The sequence below is a fragment of the Neolamprologus brichardi genome, chromosome 20 (assembly GCF_056152115.1).
Source record: "Neolamprologus brichardi isolate AB-2024 chromosome 20, ASM5615211v1, whole genome shotgun sequence".
Classification (NCBI taxonomy): Eukaryota; Metazoa; Chordata; class Actinopteri; order Cichliformes; family Cichlidae; genus Neolamprologus; species Neolamprologus brichardi.
Genome location: NC_142123.1, coordinates 21,057,463 through 21,074,879, shown reverse-complemented (window position 1 = coordinate 21,074,879; position 17,417 = coordinate 21,057,463). Strand labels below are relative to the sequence as shown.

At 40.3% G+C, this 17,417-nt stretch overlaps 1 protein-coding gene across 1 annotated transcript; it reads left to right on the top strand.

Moving 5' to 3' along the window:
* Positions 1-212: 212 nt before the first annotated feature.
* On the top strand, positions 213-16,573 carry emilin3b (elastin microfibril interfacer 3b). The gene is made up of 6 exons (XM_006796326.3): positions 213-891; positions 11,316-11,438; positions 12,334-12,614; positions 12,806-13,152; positions 13,293-13,643; positions 14,325-16,573. The coding sequence occupies exons 1-6, from the start codon at positions 707-709 to the stop codon at positions 15,468-15,470; spliced, it is 2,433 nt and encodes an 810-aa protein (XP_006796389.2). The 5' UTR covers positions 213-706; the 3' UTR covers positions 15,471-16,573.
* The last annotated feature ends 844 nt before the right edge of the window (positions 16,574-17,417 follow it).

Genomic DNA, 17,417 nt, shown 5'->3' with positions numbered 1-17,417 from the left:
CTGCTTTGAAGTGAAGTATCTTCATGTACAACTTTGTATTTTTGTGATGGTGCGATAGAGAGAGAAAGAAGAGCAGGACATCAATTGATATCAGTCAGTCCCCCTCTTTGTGCGAGCCACCGGGCTGGAGTTGGGGTGGGATATGCAAATACAGGCTGTCTGCCTGCCCCTTCAGAGGCAGCAAGAGCAGCACTTTGCTGCTTGCACACACACCCTCACTCGTGCAGAGAGCAGATTACTTAGAGGGTCGAGCCTCGGCAGCAGGTTTCCTACACAGCATTTGTGTATATGGAGCTGAAACTTTCCAACAGACAGACTGACACTATCTTCCCTCTTTTCTTTGCTCTCTCTTGCGCTCATCTTTCTTCTTTCGCCTCCTCCAGCACACCTTTGTGTTGTTTTCCTTCCCCTCTCCCTTCCCCCTCCCTCTTCAGTATCATCAGTTTTCCCCCTGCTCCGTCTTGCGTGCTCAGAATTTTGTTAGTGAGCAACCTGAAGATGTACAGGACAAGATGCTGTTGATGCTAGAGCTGTTTGGACTGCATGCCTCCTCCAGGGCCCACTGAAGAAAACAAGACTTTCCATGTGCCAAGGAGCAACACAACACCCAGAGGAACTTGAGACTACCACTTCTGAACCCCTCTCCTCTTGACAGTTGAATTTTTGAGACTCTGGATTAGCCTTGGAAAAGACTTAGAAAAACAAAATGCGGACCAAGTTGTGCCAGCTAATAGCACAGGTCTTTCTCCTGGGAGTGTTCCTCTCTGTTGTTCACAGTAAAGGGACTTTCTATGGAGGCCATGTCAACCCTTTCTATGGAAACAGATACAACCTCTACAAGGCTGGACTCAACCCTCACCACTCACCAAACAAGCCCATGACCCGTCACAAGTAAGTTCTCCACCTTGGACACATAACAGGAACAAATGCATGTTTTATTTGTGTTTCCAAGGTGCAGGGTATTGAATTCTAAAATCATTCCAAGTAGCTGGAGTTCAAGCAGGACCCACCTAATACTGTCTTTCCCTCGAGAAACCCATGTCACCAGTGAGTTGCAGAAATATGTTTTTAGTTATGGAATCAGCTTGGTAACAGATCCCTGAATTGACGCTCTGTTTCTGTCTTATTCAAAATCAGCCTCTTTTCTGTGGTTCACACCTAAAACCATCTGTGGCTGGGGATAAACACTATAGTGCAACAACGAAGCAACAGTGAAAACAAAGCCATCATGACGGTCATTATGGTGCAGCGAGGGGGTGCAGAGTTGATGACAAGGGTATTGATTCCTCACAGTCACTGTATGTGTGTGTGGTAAAGGGGTGGGGGTGGGGGGGCGAGGGGGCTCAATTAGGGGCAAGATTTATGGTACAGCTTGGCACACACTGTCAGGAGGGAGTGGCACAACTGGCTTCCAGTCGCTAGACACTGATTTCAAATGAACTTACCCTGAGTTAAGTAGAAAAATATTTAACTTTTCCAGATTTAACACAAAGGTGAGGGGTGTTCATCTGCTTTTAATTACTGCATGGCAGATACATATTGTAAAGATCACACACACACACACACACACACACACACACAGAAGAGTGTAAGTTATGAACGCTATTGAATGAAGTTCTGAGATGAAACAAACTTGTGGATATATTTTGCCTGATGCCTGATGTTTGGCCTGCAGGGCTCTTTTGGTTTTTCCTCCCTCTTCCTCCTCCCCTTCTCTTTTGCTTGGCTTCCCACAAGAGCATTTATGCTTTTGGACAGCTCCCTAGCTACCTGCTGCTTCACTCAAACTGCCACAGAAGACTGCTGATTGCCCAGCCCCACTTAGTCTGCCATGTATGCTCACCTCCACCCAACAGACTGTTCAGCATCCCTCAACCTGAATGCAGTGTCTATATTGAGTCTACACCTTTAACTTTCTCACTTAACTATAAAACTGAATATATTCCTTTCATCCCGTTATATTTGGCTCACTATTCAGTTAATCTGAATATTGGATTTTCCCCAGCTATTATAAGATTACCACTTTTTTTTTAAACTGACCTAATTGACTAACTAAAATAACTTCTTACTTAACACAACTCTTGCAGAAATACATTTATACAATCAGACTCTTGCACCCCATATATTTTGTACAATTCTATATGGTAAGAACTGGACTTTATCTGTATAAATTGTTTCTAATGGACATTCATCTTGTGTTTTCGGAGGTATTTATTCACCAACATTCACATGCCCTAAAATTCTGAACATAAGTATGCGATTTCAGATAATTGGCAACACAAATCTATAAATATGACAGTTTTGGAGTCACAGGGAGCTGAAGCTTAAATTGCCAAACTCGAATTTGCTTACTAAACAGTAAGCCAATGCAGTTTTATAATGATTTAATGTATGCACTTAAATTTTTTTATTCAGGTCATAAGTGTTCTTATCTACAGCATGGTAGCTATATACCTGTATACCTTCCTTTACTTTTTGACAGCATTGCCAAAGAGGTTTACTTATTTTTATACAGGCCGTCGTGCCAGATTTCCATCTTACACAACAAGATTAGTTGATTAGCCAGATGTAATAGACTTTCCAGTCAAAACAAATTGATCAATAATGAAATACAGTCAGGAACTGCTTGTTGCTGGTAACTGGTAGTATCGCTCCATTTGTTTCTGAGAGTCCAACTATAGTTTTATATAGGAGCTGCAGGCACATCTTAGACACAGTGTGTTGCTGTCAGACCACCACTACAGACATATGAGCTCAGTTGTTGTCAGCCTGACTAGTCAATGGAAATAGACACTTTAAAATAACACGTTATGATGTGTGTGCGTGTGTGTGTGTGTGTGTGTGTGTGTGTGTGTATGTGTGTGTGTGAGTGAGTGAGTGTGTTTATGAATGCCTATTTAAGTGTAACTAAAGGACTTCACTGGAGCGCATTTACAGCATGTAAAGTCTAACTCCTCTTTCTAACTTGACTACACTGACATGGACAAAACCTCACTGGATTTTTAGTACGAGACTTAAAAAATTCTCAGCTGTTGGAACACCCCAGACTTTTTGTCTTCATGTTGAATTATTGTCTGTATTTTGGCAGCAAAGCGAGTGATTTGATTTCACAGTCATTCCTTCATTCAGTGCAACCACTTGCTTCTGTAAGAAAAATATATGGCCCCCCAGTGGGTGACTGTGACATCTTAGACATTTACAGTACTGTACCTGTCACAGCTCTATTGCAAAGAAGCTAATTTTCTTCCAAAGGTTAAACTGTGGCTCAGGAAGGTCAGATTTTGTGATTTATGTTTTTAACAAAAGGTCTGGGAAAGAGGAAAAAATGAGTGAAAGAAATCACTTTTTGAGTATTTTGGAAGTTCTTTTAGGATTAGCAAAACAATGACAATTTTTCACACATCACCACTGAACAGGTGCCAAGAGTCATACATAGTCATCACTGGGAAATGGGTATTGGATAAATCAAACAGCATCCTGGGAGATGCCACATGTCTTTACCAATCAGATTACAGACATATCTGAGGGCTTTTTCTTTGATGTATGGGACAGAGATCAAGGGGGAAAGGTCAGTAAGTTAGCAGAGGTTAAAGGTTAGAGGTTGCTGTTGTACGTTTATCTTAAATGTCCAGTGGAGAGCAAGAATGGAGCCGGTCTCCTGCTAAGGGTCAAAAAGACCATGCAGCAAACTCCCAAGCTACCTGACACTTTTCTTTTAAAATCCATCTGCCAAAGTACTCAGGTTTATGTAAGAACAGTGAAAAAGATTAGTTGCTTTTTATAAAATATTGAAGGTATTTAATGAGGTTGGATTATGATTCAGTTTATAGTTAATTGGACAGGGTGTTGATTCTGGTGCGAATTTCCAAATAATTATCCCAAGCAAAGTGTAACTGAGAACTTACATCATTAAAGTAAAGCATCTAGATTTCAGTGCTTTGTTATTTTTATGCAAAAGTCTTCCAATGAGCCACAGCTGGCATGTACAGGTGTGCTTTAACTTTTTAAGACTAAAAGACATTTACAACAAAAGGTAAAGTTATTGTTCACTTTTGTTTTTAGTCAGCAGATGTAGGCATAAAAACGTACTGGTTTATGAAAAGATTAGCATTTTGGTAAGAATGCAGTCTGTTTTTTTTTTTTGTTGCATTTTATAATTTACATGTAATAGAAATTTGCGGGAAAAATGGGGCAGAAGGGGAATCAATAAATGGAATAAGTCCAGCTACAGGAGTTCTCCTTTGGAGAGAGTTATACTTGCCGTGTCTCTTGTTTTCAGTCTTTATGCTAAGTCTGGCTGATAACCTGTGACTCTTCATACTTGGCTAATACACAGATCAAAAGATCTTCTCATAAAAGCCTCTGAATAAAAAGAGAATAGCTCTATTTTTATTTGCCTGTGAAGAGATTTGTGTTGCAGGTTACATATAACTGATATTCTGGTCTCTTCAGTGTATCAGGCCTATGTGTACAGCTAAATAAAGTATCACACTTACACTATTTCACTCTTATTGCATACACAATAACCCCTTTGCTTTGTAAATCTAATAATTCTGCTTGAAACCGTTCTTTTCAGAAGCACAGAGAGCTTATTCAAAGTAGATTATGTACTTTGGAAAATGCCTGAGGATAAGTAAAGTTATTTTTTCAGTACATCTACATGTACACAAGCTTATGTTGTTGCTTTTAACAGCTTAATTTCCAAAATGTAAGCATGTGTAGTCACTTGAGTTTAAGCTATGATGACTAGAGCTGGCTTGGAGCTGACCCTGTCTCCGAATGACAAAGTGATCCCTTTGGTCTTAAAGCTGGGAGTAGCATGCCTTTACCTCTAATCATTAGGCATAAGCACAGTTTTAATAATCCCTGGACCATGGGAATTTCAAGACCTGCCAGTTGGCTGGAAATAGGCTTCATTAAAAGCATATATCAAAAGAGATGGGCCTTGGAGTTAGACCAATGGTCCTATTAAAGATCATATTTTTTTCAATATCCATTCCACTCTTCATAAATCTGTCGGACCCAAAAGCAATGGACTCGGGTCAAGCAGTCAGGAGTTCCTACAGGTGAGAGTGTGGTTAGTAATGAGTGAGGTAAGCCCTTTAGTGCCACATGTCAAAACAACTGAGGCAGTATAGGGAAACGTAAAGAGCCTGACATGATGAGGCAAGGCGGAGGAGCTTTGTGATATATAGAATGAGGGAGAGGGGAAACGTACAACACAGCAAGAGAAACACTGACTAATTAAACATAACCTGAAGTTATAGGAAAATTTATAGGAAAGGGTGAATGAGAGGTGATTTGTTCAGGCTCATCAAACTGCGGAGGTGTAGCCACAACAATACTTTCCAAACACATTCCACATGTGAATTTGAGATGGGAATTCTGCTTTTCTCTTGGGAGGCTATGAAAGGATTTTTAAGCTGAAACGCTATACTTCAAACATTTACAGTGGGACCAGACCAGCAGTCACAAATGCCATAGTCCAGTGACACAAAAACAGACAATACTCGGAGTAAGGAGGAGGGAGAGAGACAAGAGAGACAAAGGAAAGTGCAGTTTTCCTGTCGTGGTGAATGGAGATGAAGACTTTTCATACTGATTGAAAAGGAAGAGTGCAAGGTCAGATTAGGTCTGGAGACACAGAACATAGTTTACACAAATTCAGTTTGTGTATTCAGTGGGGATTGGGTGGTTCAGTGAATGTGTGGATCAACTGGAGACTTTCAGTTTTGGGTGTTTCCCTGCCTTCTTTTTGGTTTTTTTTTTGAAAAACATCAATTGTTAGTTTCATATAACACACAAAAAAATTTAGCGTTAAGTAAGTGAAGTTAAATGACTATTACCAAAATAAAGAGATTATTTGGAAGATTAACATTTTCATTCATCCAAAAAGTGATTACTGTGTCATTGATATCCATTTATTGCACCTTACCAACAAAGTAAAAACATACCCCGAGAATTTTCAAAAACTGAAACTGAAACTTAGTATATCTCCTTTGGGAGCCCTAAGCTCAGGCCTTCTTGCATAAGTCTCGACAGGCTTTGCACATCTGGAATTGGGCAGGTTCTTCCCCTTTTCCTAAGAAATTGTTTCAAACACATGTAAACAAACTAGCTACATGTTTCTCCAGAAATATTGTTGAGGGTTTGATTTTTATTTTTTTATTTTTTTTTTTGAGGAACTTAAGGACAATCATAGACATCCAGAAACCACCCTTTCATTGTCATGTTGAACGCATGTCTCAGTCTCATGTTGTGTACACTATCTTCAAAGACATTGCCTCAACTTGAACTAGTCACCCTGTCACTGCTGCTGCGAAACAGCATGATACCACTACCATGCTTCACTGTGGCATGCTTGATAATGGGCAGGGTCTGGAGCTCACCGGGCTCTAAGTTCTGGCTAAATATTTCAGTTTTTGTCATCTCATGTCTGGAAATCTTCCTTTTTCCAGAGTTTTATGAGTAATTCAGTCTAAATTGATGGGAGAAGGTGCAGAATTATCACATTTACAAAATAAAATAGGAAAATGTACTAGTGTGTAGTCAATCATTTCTTACATACAGTAGACCTCTTGTCTTTTTCGAGATTGTCCATTTAGAGGCATGACTTCCCTGTGCCAATGCGTCAGCCTCACCAACTCATCACTGCAATAAATAGTACTGGTCAATAGGTTATTTACTAGAATACATTTATTAACCCTATAACCTGAGTTTTTGAGACCTCTCCTTCATCTGTGTGATTTTTTGCACAACAAGTGTTTGAGCAATAAATTGCACAAAAATACTGGATGTAGCAAAATTATACAAATTAAAAACAAATTAATTATTAATGACTTTTTTTCAATTTGCCATAACTTTCAATAAACTCACCATTTTAAAAAAATATATATATTAACTTTCTGGCAATTATTTAATGTTTCAGGCTTCACAGTGTTAGAGCCACCATGGTGTCTAACTGCAGCTTCACCTCTACTCTATATTATGATCAGGTGTGTTGCATGTTTGGAAGTGCTATTTGCTTTTAACTATAAGCTCTAAATAAACTCGACTTGACCTAGGTGACTTGTACTCTGTGGTACTTTATGGGCAGCCAACCCTTCTCATCTGTCCCCCACAAGCTCTAAAACAAACACACCAGAAAGTATTTATACTTTTTAACAGCAGTGACCTTGTACCACACTGGCTGACAGATGAGGCATGGAAAAAGCTCAGAATAGGCTATCACTCCTCTCTCACCTTTTCACTGTTCTGTCTATAGCTCTCTGATCTCATATCATACACATCAGGACTTCTCATTCTTTTTCCCCAAAGTGTCCAGATTAACAGCCTTCTCACAGCTGGACATCCTCCCACACACAAAAGCAGCCCAAACAAAGTTCTCACCTACTCTGCAGCTGCTGGAAGTGGCTAGAGTAATAACAAATACTAAAGGCAGCTCCTGCTCATATATGACCACTTCCACATCGAGGGTTCATATTTTTGGAATAAAGTTTGTATAGTCTTCTTTCTGCAGAGTTGAGTGGTCTCTGTGGATGTGAGATATAACCCAAGGTCTTTATTGCTTGATTATGTGTCTATAAAATCTGCACACGTGAGTATGTGTCATTTTCTCTACAGCTGACTGTATTATTGCTTTCAGGCTTTCAAGCTGAAACTTAACATTCGTCTTGTAAAAACAGGTTTTCACACAGCAAAGGCGACCTGCTGCTGACCTGACCGACAGCGCAGCGCAAAGGGACGGGATTTATATCAGCACTCAACTCTGAGTTTCACAAAGCCAGAAACCCCCCTTGTATGGAAGACAGTGAGGATTAAATATCACTCATAGACCCAAATGACACTGACAGAAAAATGACAAAAAAAATGTGAAGCAGAAACAGAAAACTGTGGACAGGGAACCATTTCCCCCCCTCATGTACATCTGGATTGCTGCACTTTTCGCCATGGTGTGAAGTCTGTGGGTTACATCTCACAGCTGTGAAAATGGTCACACACTTACTATTCTCTATATCAGGGGTTTTAAACAGAAGGCCTGGGGACCAAACCAGGCCCAGCAAAGAGTGAAATTCAGCCCACTGGACAGCTTGAGATAATGTGAAAGAGTGCATAGATTTCAAACTTTTAACTGTATTTTCATAAGTTTTACAGTTTTTCCTGCTGATAAAGACTAACCAACCCATTCATTCTACTCCAAAGTAATAAAGAGATAAACAATTTTAATGACAGGAAAGTTCCTTTGTCCCCACTATTAGTGAGTCCACAGTAAATGAACAAAAATATATTATAATTACAGGATAGTAAAATAACCTTTTCTGCAATTTTACATATTTATCATGTAGTTTCACTGGTCGGGACGACTAAAGATCAAAATATGCTGTATGTGGCCCACAATCAGCAACTATCAGCTACCAGCTTTTAAGAGCTACACAGAGACAAGTCTTTAAGCTCCTTGAAGATGTAAGATGAAAAAACTAAAGGCATTAAATTGGATTTATATCACATAATAATACTGAAGCCATTCACTGTAGTGCTGAAATATTCAGGTTGAAAGTATCTATACCTTTTCTATATTGCAGAAATTGCTATCAAAATCTTCATGTGACTTTGACAAACACATTTGTACAAGAATCTAACTGCTTACGTCTCTCTTTCTCTCTCTCTCTCTCTTTTTTTTTTTTTTTTTTAAAAAAGTCATTTACTCTGGTGCCAAAAACTATGTGTATTGTCTGCAATAGATCTCACTGCGAACAGCAGATGACAGCACAGGGAGTGATCAGTTTTAAAGTCCCTCTGGCCTGGTAAAGAAAAGAGCCTGCAGGTAGGGAGGGAGAAGAAAAACAGCATGAAAGCAAATTATTAAGAACAACAGAAATGTTACAGGAGTCCAGCTTTTGAAAAAAACTAGCCAGAAAAGATGATGCAGCATCATTTGTGTTGTCAAATTAAGCTTGCATTTCTTATTTCAATGACCTAATACATTATTCCAGCCAGTTCCCCTTTTTGTTATGCTAAGAAAATCATTTGCACCAAGTAGTAAACTGCATGCGGGAGTTAAAAGTACTTAAAGAACTCCCATCATACCACATCAGTTAAGGTCGTAACTGCCACTTCCTTAACAACCCATGACCTGGCAGCAGGTTGTCAGGCTGGTATGAAAGGAGCTCTGTCATTCTAACTTTTGCCCTCTACCTTCTACTGCTATTAACATATGTCAACACAGGGAGAGTGGTGACACACACATACACACACACGCTGAAAACACTGTCAACACATTTGCAGAAGGACACAGCGGCGCAGTGGTTTCTCACACATTCTAACAGCCTCCCCTCTCTGTTAGCCCTCTGAACCTGTTAACTTGGCATGTAGACCCGCCTCGGCCCCCGTGTCCCTCCCTGCTGCTCCGAACACTTCTATTAGTCCTGAAACAGCTGTGGAGCAATGCTAAGTGCCGCATGTGTTGCTAAATGCTCCCCTCTGAATGTAAGAAATGCTTCACATGTGAGCCTGAAGAGAGCAGATCATCATTTCCTGTGTTGCACAGAGTCCAGGGGAACATTTAGCAGTTGCTATAGCTGCACTGGCTATGAAGAGTGAGAGCGAGTGGGACAGGGAAAGTTCAGTGTGATGCAACAACTGCTCAAAGTTGTTACAGTGAAGTTAGTGCACATCTGAGCACTTCCAGGATTGAAAACAGTCTCCGTGAATGTTTTTGGTGCTCAACTACCCTACGTAACTAAAAGAAGCAAAACAAGCTAAAAGGACTTTCAGTTGTCTTAGTATACTTACATAAAGTATACTATGTAGGCTGTACAGTATACTTATTTGCGTGGTTTTCGTGCAGGACTGGACTAGCATTGTATGAAATTGAACATGACACGGTGCATTTGCAACTTGTAAAGCATGTGAAAAACACATAAATCTAATTTTAACAATGAAGTTTGGAATTCATTGCACACAAACATCAAACAACACCACAACACACTCTGGTACAGTCTTTGATGCTGACTGCATATCTTCCTCCTGCTGGGTAAAAATTCATGGGTGGTCTCTCCTTGTCCACTGCATTCCCAAATTACATCCACCACATGTATTTAAAATAGTTTTTGAATAAAGGAGCTTGTGTTGAAATGTTTCAGCACTTGCTTCCACCAGTGGGAAATTCCTGTAGTTTCAATATGACTTCCACTTGTGTGGAAGTCCATTGGAAAGTGACTCTTCAACTTCCTTATCCACATCAGTAAATATTTTCTGGATGACTTTAAGGCCTCACTTGCTATTTTCGTCTTAATGAATATAAAAGATGCCGTTTTTGTAAACTGAAGTTCATTTAGCAATTGCACTTCACTGACTGATGAGTGTGCAGCATCCTTCAGCTTTTCAGTCAGAGCTGCTCTTCACTCTTATCATCCTGTTCCAATACAACAACTTGGCAACAACAACAAAGCTCACTTTAAGCCTTTGCAGCAGGACTTCACTAACCAAGGGGTGTTGCCAAAGTGGCTACCTCAAATATACATTTATATACAATCTATGATTCCACACACAACTGAAACACAACTCCCTGCGTGGGTATTTGTAGTATACTGCATGCAGCTATACCTGAAAGTAATTGGGAATACAAGTAACTAAAAAATCCATTTAAATTGTCAAAATTAAAAATAAAAAAAATTGAAAAAGAGCGAAAGAATCTGTCCTCAGTCCATCTGCAGCTGTAGCTCCTCAATGAAAAGCTCTCTTTGATTTATAAGATCTTTTATTAACATCTATCAGCTAGATCAAAAGCAAACTTTTCTTGTTTTTTTTTTATTGAAGTGCCAATAAAAAGAGAAAAACACAACAACACGGGCTTATTCATAATCCAAAAGAAGAATGAGCTGTAAAAGATTAAACACAACAAAGCAAAGATTAAAACACTGGGTCAATAGTATCTTACAGAAGGTTTTATGAAGCATCTTCATCACTTTCAACACTTTTGATGGAAGAAATAGCTTTCTGTTAAATTTTCCCTGTTACACTCCAACAGTTTTAATTATACACAATAAAACAGACTCCTCTTGACTTCAATACACTGAGAGTTTGCAGTTACAGCTTTACTTTTTCTGGCATGTTTTGTATCTTAAAGTGGCTAAAGTTTTAGCCGTTTAAGTCTACTGTATACTGCCCTGTTGAATTAATAGTGCTGCTGCTGAACCACATTTGTAAATTCACAGTTAGTTATAGTACTTCAGTGTGATGGACACAGAGCAAGACAGGGGCTGTTGGCATCTTATTGTTGCTAGCATTGTAACATCCCTCTGCTCTCCCCACAGAAACCACTGCGCCTATGTAGTTCAGAGAAACATCACATGCATCATGCAGGATGGAGTGGCAACCTACGTGAAGGCTGAGTATACCACCAAGTGTATCTGGGGTCAGAAATGTCCTGTTGTGATGTGAGTCAATCAAACGAAGTAATACAATGCTGCAGATGTTTTACAGTTCAGTCTGCGTCTTAGGAGTTTGGTAGTGATGTTTAAATATGTCGTTCTTTCTTTATATTTGGCAAACTGCAGCACAATGTAGAACATACTCTACGTCAATACTGCCCTCTAGTGTTATATATTATCCTTATTAATGCACATTTGTGATACTGCTGATTACTTTTTATTTATTTTGCTAAATAAAATAAAATGCAGGGACATCTGTGTTACCAATTCTGTCTCTGTGCATGGAAATGATTAAGATCTGTTTTTTATTTATTAAGAATTCTGGAAAGCTGTTGTTCTGCTTTCTTATTATTTGTTGAAAACATGAGAAAGTAAGGCATAAGAAAAAAAACATTTTAACTTGGCTTTAACTTGTTCTTAGGCAGATGTACCTTTCTGCTATCTGCTCTCAAAGTTTTGTCTAGTCAGTATGTCTTCATATACCTTTCGAAAGACTACACAATGGGAACAAGAGTGGATTTTCTGTGTGTGTGTGTGTGCGTGTGTGTGTGTGTGTGTGTGTGTGTGTGTGTGTGTAAAGAGAGACTTTGATTCACAATGGATAGAAAATTCAGCTTAAACTAAATAACAATGAAGTTGGGTGCTATCCCAGGTCCAATCCCCTGATGCCATCATTTACACCACGATTATCTTAATCTCTTAATCTTCCTCTAATCCCTGTCTAATCTCATAGTGAACAACCAAATCCTGTTATTTCTGCTCAGCGCCATCTTTCCATCCTGTATTTGTGCTCATGATTGATGAAAACAAAAGTACTTCTAACAGTAAAACCTGATATATTTCACTCATAACATTTGCTTAATCACTTATTGTAAGCACATTTATATCACATTTCCTTTAGGTATAGGACATTCTACAAGCCAAAATACAAGGTTGGTTTTAAAACAGTGACCGAGCTCGAGTGGAAATGTTGTCCCGGCTATTCTGGAGAAAACTGTTACGATGGACCCACGTCGCATCCAGATATTGTAATGCCACCTTTCAAGGGTGCAGTTCTTCCCCATCACCCAAGTGTGAAGGGCTTCCCCCATGGCCCTAGACCCCCTATTGAGCATAAGCCTGGAGGAGGCCAGCTGGAGCCAGGAAAACCCTTCCCTGGTATACCCACAGGAAAGACAAATGGTGAGAAGAGGTTCCAACTGGTTTATTGTAAAGTCTTGGAGTATTAAATTAACGACTGTCATTAACTCTGCAATGTTTTTGAATGTTTGCGCATTATTCTGTAATTGAAACCACTTATTTCCCTCATATTTGACATATTTATGAATGTCTCTAAAACATTCCCTTTTCTGTGATTTGCCTTCAAAATACAGGCAACAAATATGGCATTTCAGGTGTAACTGGTGAGCGCTTGGACCGTATCGAAGAGGACCTGCGTCGCCTTACCCAGGGTCTAGACACTCTTAATGGGGTGGTGACTGGTCTTGAGGGCCGACTACGCACATCACTCCGGGAAGACACCAATAAAATTCTGGTATCCTTGCTACCGAACAGACCTCGTGCGCCCGACTCTGCTGTGGGATTTGGGCTGATCCCAGATGGGACTCATGATGGGTTGGATGGAGCAGGAGGCTTTACTGGATTTGGTGATTTAGCAGGGAGAGTGACAGAAGTTAGGGATGAGCTGCGGGCCAAGACTCATATTCTAGAGGAGATTCAGGTACTGTGCCATAATGCCTGCTGATCGATCATTTGATACATTTTTTTTCATAGTTGAAACAAATAATGCCTCATTTCTTTTTTTTATTCCTTCAATAAATATTAAATTTAGTCTCTGATCTGACTTCTGTTCATCTTTAGGGGATGGTCTTGGGTCATGATGGCCAGCTGAAGAAACTGTTGGAAGGAGCTATAGGCATGCCCATCCCTGGCCCTGACACCAGATCTCTTCTGGATGAACTCTTAGATATCAAGCTGGCAGATATAAGGGCTGATATCCTGGATGGCTTTGAGCGCCGTCTGACGAGCCTCGAGAAGCACTGTGATCAGAAGATCGGGGAGGTGCAGAGGGAGTGCCACAGGGAGCACATGGATGGCCAGCAACAGATCCAGCAATCTCTGGATGGCAAAGAAACTGGGCTCAGGGAGGAGTTGGGTTCTTTGCAAGCTCAGATTCAGGGTCTAACACTCACTGAGAGCTGCTGCGGACAGGTATGACATACGTGGGGTTGTAATATAACAATATAACAGCAATAAACTGTAATCAGTAATCTGCTTATTAATTGAAATCCCGAATAATTCTGGTGCTTTATCCATACATATGAAATTGAAAGTTTTTGTTTTCCAAATGTTTAGGCTAAGCTTTATCTCCTGACAGTTGCTGAAACCTTATTGCATTATTGCAAATTTTGACGCTCAATGAAAAATTTCCCAAAACACCAGTCTGCTATATTACGGAAGAGGATTAGGGCCACCGAAAAAAGTTGGGGACATCTTTTTTTCTTCTTTTCCAGAATTCTGAAATTAAAGTCAGAATTCTGACTTTAATCTCGGATTCCTGAGAAAAGATTTTAAAAAGGAGAAAAATAATAACTAATTATTAAATGCAGAGTGGTGAAAAGAGTGCTTCTCCACTCTATGTTCGAAGCCCCACCTTAGAGATGACTCCATATGTGCTAAAAAGCCAGGGTTTCACTCTCAGACCTTTGAAACACACTATACTGAAATTTTATTATGGAGATTTGTTGAAAGGTACTAAAAATACCTTGGCTGCTCCAAATCCAGCTGAAATCCAGAAAGGGTCACATCACTAAATTGTAATAATTTATGAGTGCAGTTTGTTGGGCCATGACATGGTTTACACAACAACTAATGAGTTATTGATTGTTGCAGGTGAGCAGTCTTTCTCATCGTGTGTTGCTGCTGGAGGAGTCGGTTAAAGGTTTGACGGAGTCACAAAGGCAGCTCCAGACCGCATTGAATTACCAAACCATCCACATAGACACCCTGATTAAGACTCGACTGGTGGACATAGAGGGCCGAATAAATGCCACAAGTGGTAGTTTTGACGGGATTGAAGGGTTTCCTGGTGGTCTGGATGGTTTCAAGACTGTGTTTGAGGACAAGCTGAAGACCCTGGAGGAGAAAGTGTCTGTGGCCGTGGAGGAACTGAGTAACGCCACAGCCCCGGCTCTTCTGGAGGGGCAGGTGGTCCCTGCGCTGGAGACCGAGATTGAGTCGGTGAGGAGGAGAGTTGAAGGAGATCTGGATGGAATTCAAAAACAGTTAAAACACCTGGAGCTCCTCTGTACCACCTCTTGCCCACCCTCGACGCCACCAGCGGGAGGTGTCAGTGGCACTCAAGTAGAGGACGAGTGCAAAGAGATGGAAAAGAAGATGACAAACCGTCTGGACTCTCACTCTAACCAGCTGGATCGCTTAAACAACACCATTCAGAACTTGCTCTTCCGGATTGCCCAGGAGGAATCAGAAGGATCTATCCAAGGAGAGATCACATTGCTAAAGGTCAACATCAACTCTGTGAACCGCACTCTGAAGGGCCTAAAGGACTCTCTTAGCTTTATTGCAAGTGAAGTGGGACATGCTAATTCCACATGGGAACAAAGAGAGCACCAACTCGTCAACCAAGTGCAAGGAATCACCAAACTCATGGGCCACCAAGCCTCCCTCCTTGGAGCTGGGGAGAGGCGACTGGTCCAGCTGAAGGGGGAGCTAATGGCATTGAAGAGACAGCTGGCCGGGGAACTACGGGGCTGCCGCAGCACAGCAATAGAAGTGCAGAAAGAGGTAAAGGATGTCGATAGCAGGGTGACCCAGGTAGAGGGCCAGTGCAACAACCTGAGCGAGCTGGCGGATCATCTGGAACGGATCCGGGCGGAGCTTGAGAGACACTCTGACTCCTACCTGTCCCAAGTAAACGGTACCTTGGCAATCCATGCAGAACAGCTAGCTGAGCTGAAAGATGACATCAAAGACTGCAAGGTCAAGGATGCTGCCAACCACAAAGGAGACCAGTAGCATTTCAGCTACAGAATTTTTTAAAAATTAAGACTTAAGTGTGGTTTTTATTAGCCTTCATTTGCTTCTGTCTCCTGTCTTTTAAACCCACTCTGCACAGATGCAAATTAACCAAACTAGTGAAAGTCATTTCCCTGTGAGCTTCTCATCCCAGTTCCTCCAGATGTCCTGGGCGTTTAGTTGAGTCATCTGGAAAGAGAAGAGGACAACACAGAATACAAAGACACGCCTACGGTTGTATAGCTGGGCGATATTTTCTCTCAAGGTTTTATTCTAGAGGGCATTTCTCTGATCATGATTGTTTTGTTTAGACATTTTACCTGTTTAACTTATATGAAGTGACTGGATTGTTGTGATATTAAACTGTTTGCATTAGAGAAAAAAACAGCAAAACACAGTGCTGCTATGGGTTTTTGCTGAGAAGCACACTCAACAACCTCTGTGTGGACACTTGCCTTGTTTTTTCTGTTGTTGTTTAAAAAAAAATACTGTATGTCAACTTGGTGCTATTTGCATTTTTGTAAACCTTTGTTTGTTTTACACGTTTAAAAATGCCTTATACAAATATATCTCTGCTTTGTCTGTTGTGTTCATTTGCTGCCACTTGGCTCAAAGTTGCAGAGAAGTTCCATAATTCACCATTAGGGGGCAGTGAGAACACACAACACGGCGTGGTCGACAGTAGAGAAAGTCTAAAACAATAAGTACAACTTTATCTGTTGTAGCGTAAGGAACTGTGTACATCATCTAGTTTATCAAGTTCATTTTTTCTGTTTAATTATTATAATTAGAAATTGGGTGGTAAGTACTTCTCGTTAAACCCAATTCTCTAACCCGTCAAATTCTCCACTATATTTCAGCTTCAGTGAGCTACCCTGACCCCGCTGAGTCACACTGTGCTGTGGTATAGCAGAAACAACATCATCTAGGTCTCTCCCATCAATACCTTGGAAACCTTTTGGCCTTTTTCTTTTTGTTGTTTCTTAACATGTAGCCATTCCTGTAAAAATAAAGTATGTCATGACAACTTTCACAGTAGAAAGCATTCCTAATGAATTTTTTTAATCTACACTTTCATAAAAATCTGATGTAACACTGGAATAATGATTATTTTTTTACAGCCAGCTCTAGCCCATTTCTCTGAAAGGGATAATAAAAATGTACCTGACAAGATTTTGTCCGTTTCACCCCAATATTCTTCAAAAAGATCTAAAAAACATTGTACTCTTATACAGTCTGTTTGTGTCCTTCATTAAAAGGCTGCGTAACCAGCAAACAAAAGCTGAAACTGCATTAAACTGTCCACTTCACAGAGCAGTAAACTTTCTCCTTCTAAGAGTTTTTTTTTTAAAGTTACCACATAATTAAAACAGCAAAAATAATTTGAATTACAACTAAGTCAATATGCTTGCTGCACTGCAGGTTTTACAGAGTCAGCACGTAGTTAAAGACAGTAACATCCCTCCGTGATTAAGTAGCTGCCAGCATGTAATGGGGACCAGAAATATATCATTATTTGCAGTGAAGCATATAGGATTGAAGAATCTGATGCTTGACTAAGCAGAGTAAGCTGTTCAACCCCGCTGACTTAACCAAGCCGATGCATGAAAGTCTGAGCTCATTTGATACGGACGTGACTAAAATAGTTTGAGAACGATGTGCTAAAGCTGCAAAACAAATCAGTTCACAAGACTGTGGTGCTGCACGGCAGTCAGATAACAAATAAAGTCACTTGGTGAAGAGTTTGGCAGACTTTAAGATCAGGTGACACTTAATCACAATGAATGAATAAAGCTGGGAAAGATCAACTGTAAAAAGGCCTGCTGACCTTGCTCCACTGAAGCGTCGTCAGCAGACCTTTTGTATGCCGTCAGCACATAGCTTTTAAAGATAACATCTTACAGTAACCAGAACAGGATGGAGCAATGACAATAAGGAAATCCAGAG

Bases quoted from the DNA above. Each gene is read 5' to 3' on its own strand.
- emilin3b (XM_006796326.3), top strand. From the start codon at position 707: ATGCGGACCAAGTTGTGCCAGCTAATAGCACAGGTCTTTCTCCTGGGA. The intron at 892-11,315 runs GTAAGTTCTCCA...CTCTCCCCACAG, and splicing joins AAGCCCATGACCCGTCACAA to AAACCACTGCGCCTATGTAG. The intron at 11,439-12,333 runs GTGAGTCAATCA...CATTTCCTTTAG, and splicing joins CAGAAATGTCCTGTTGTGAT to GTATAGGACATTCTACAAGC.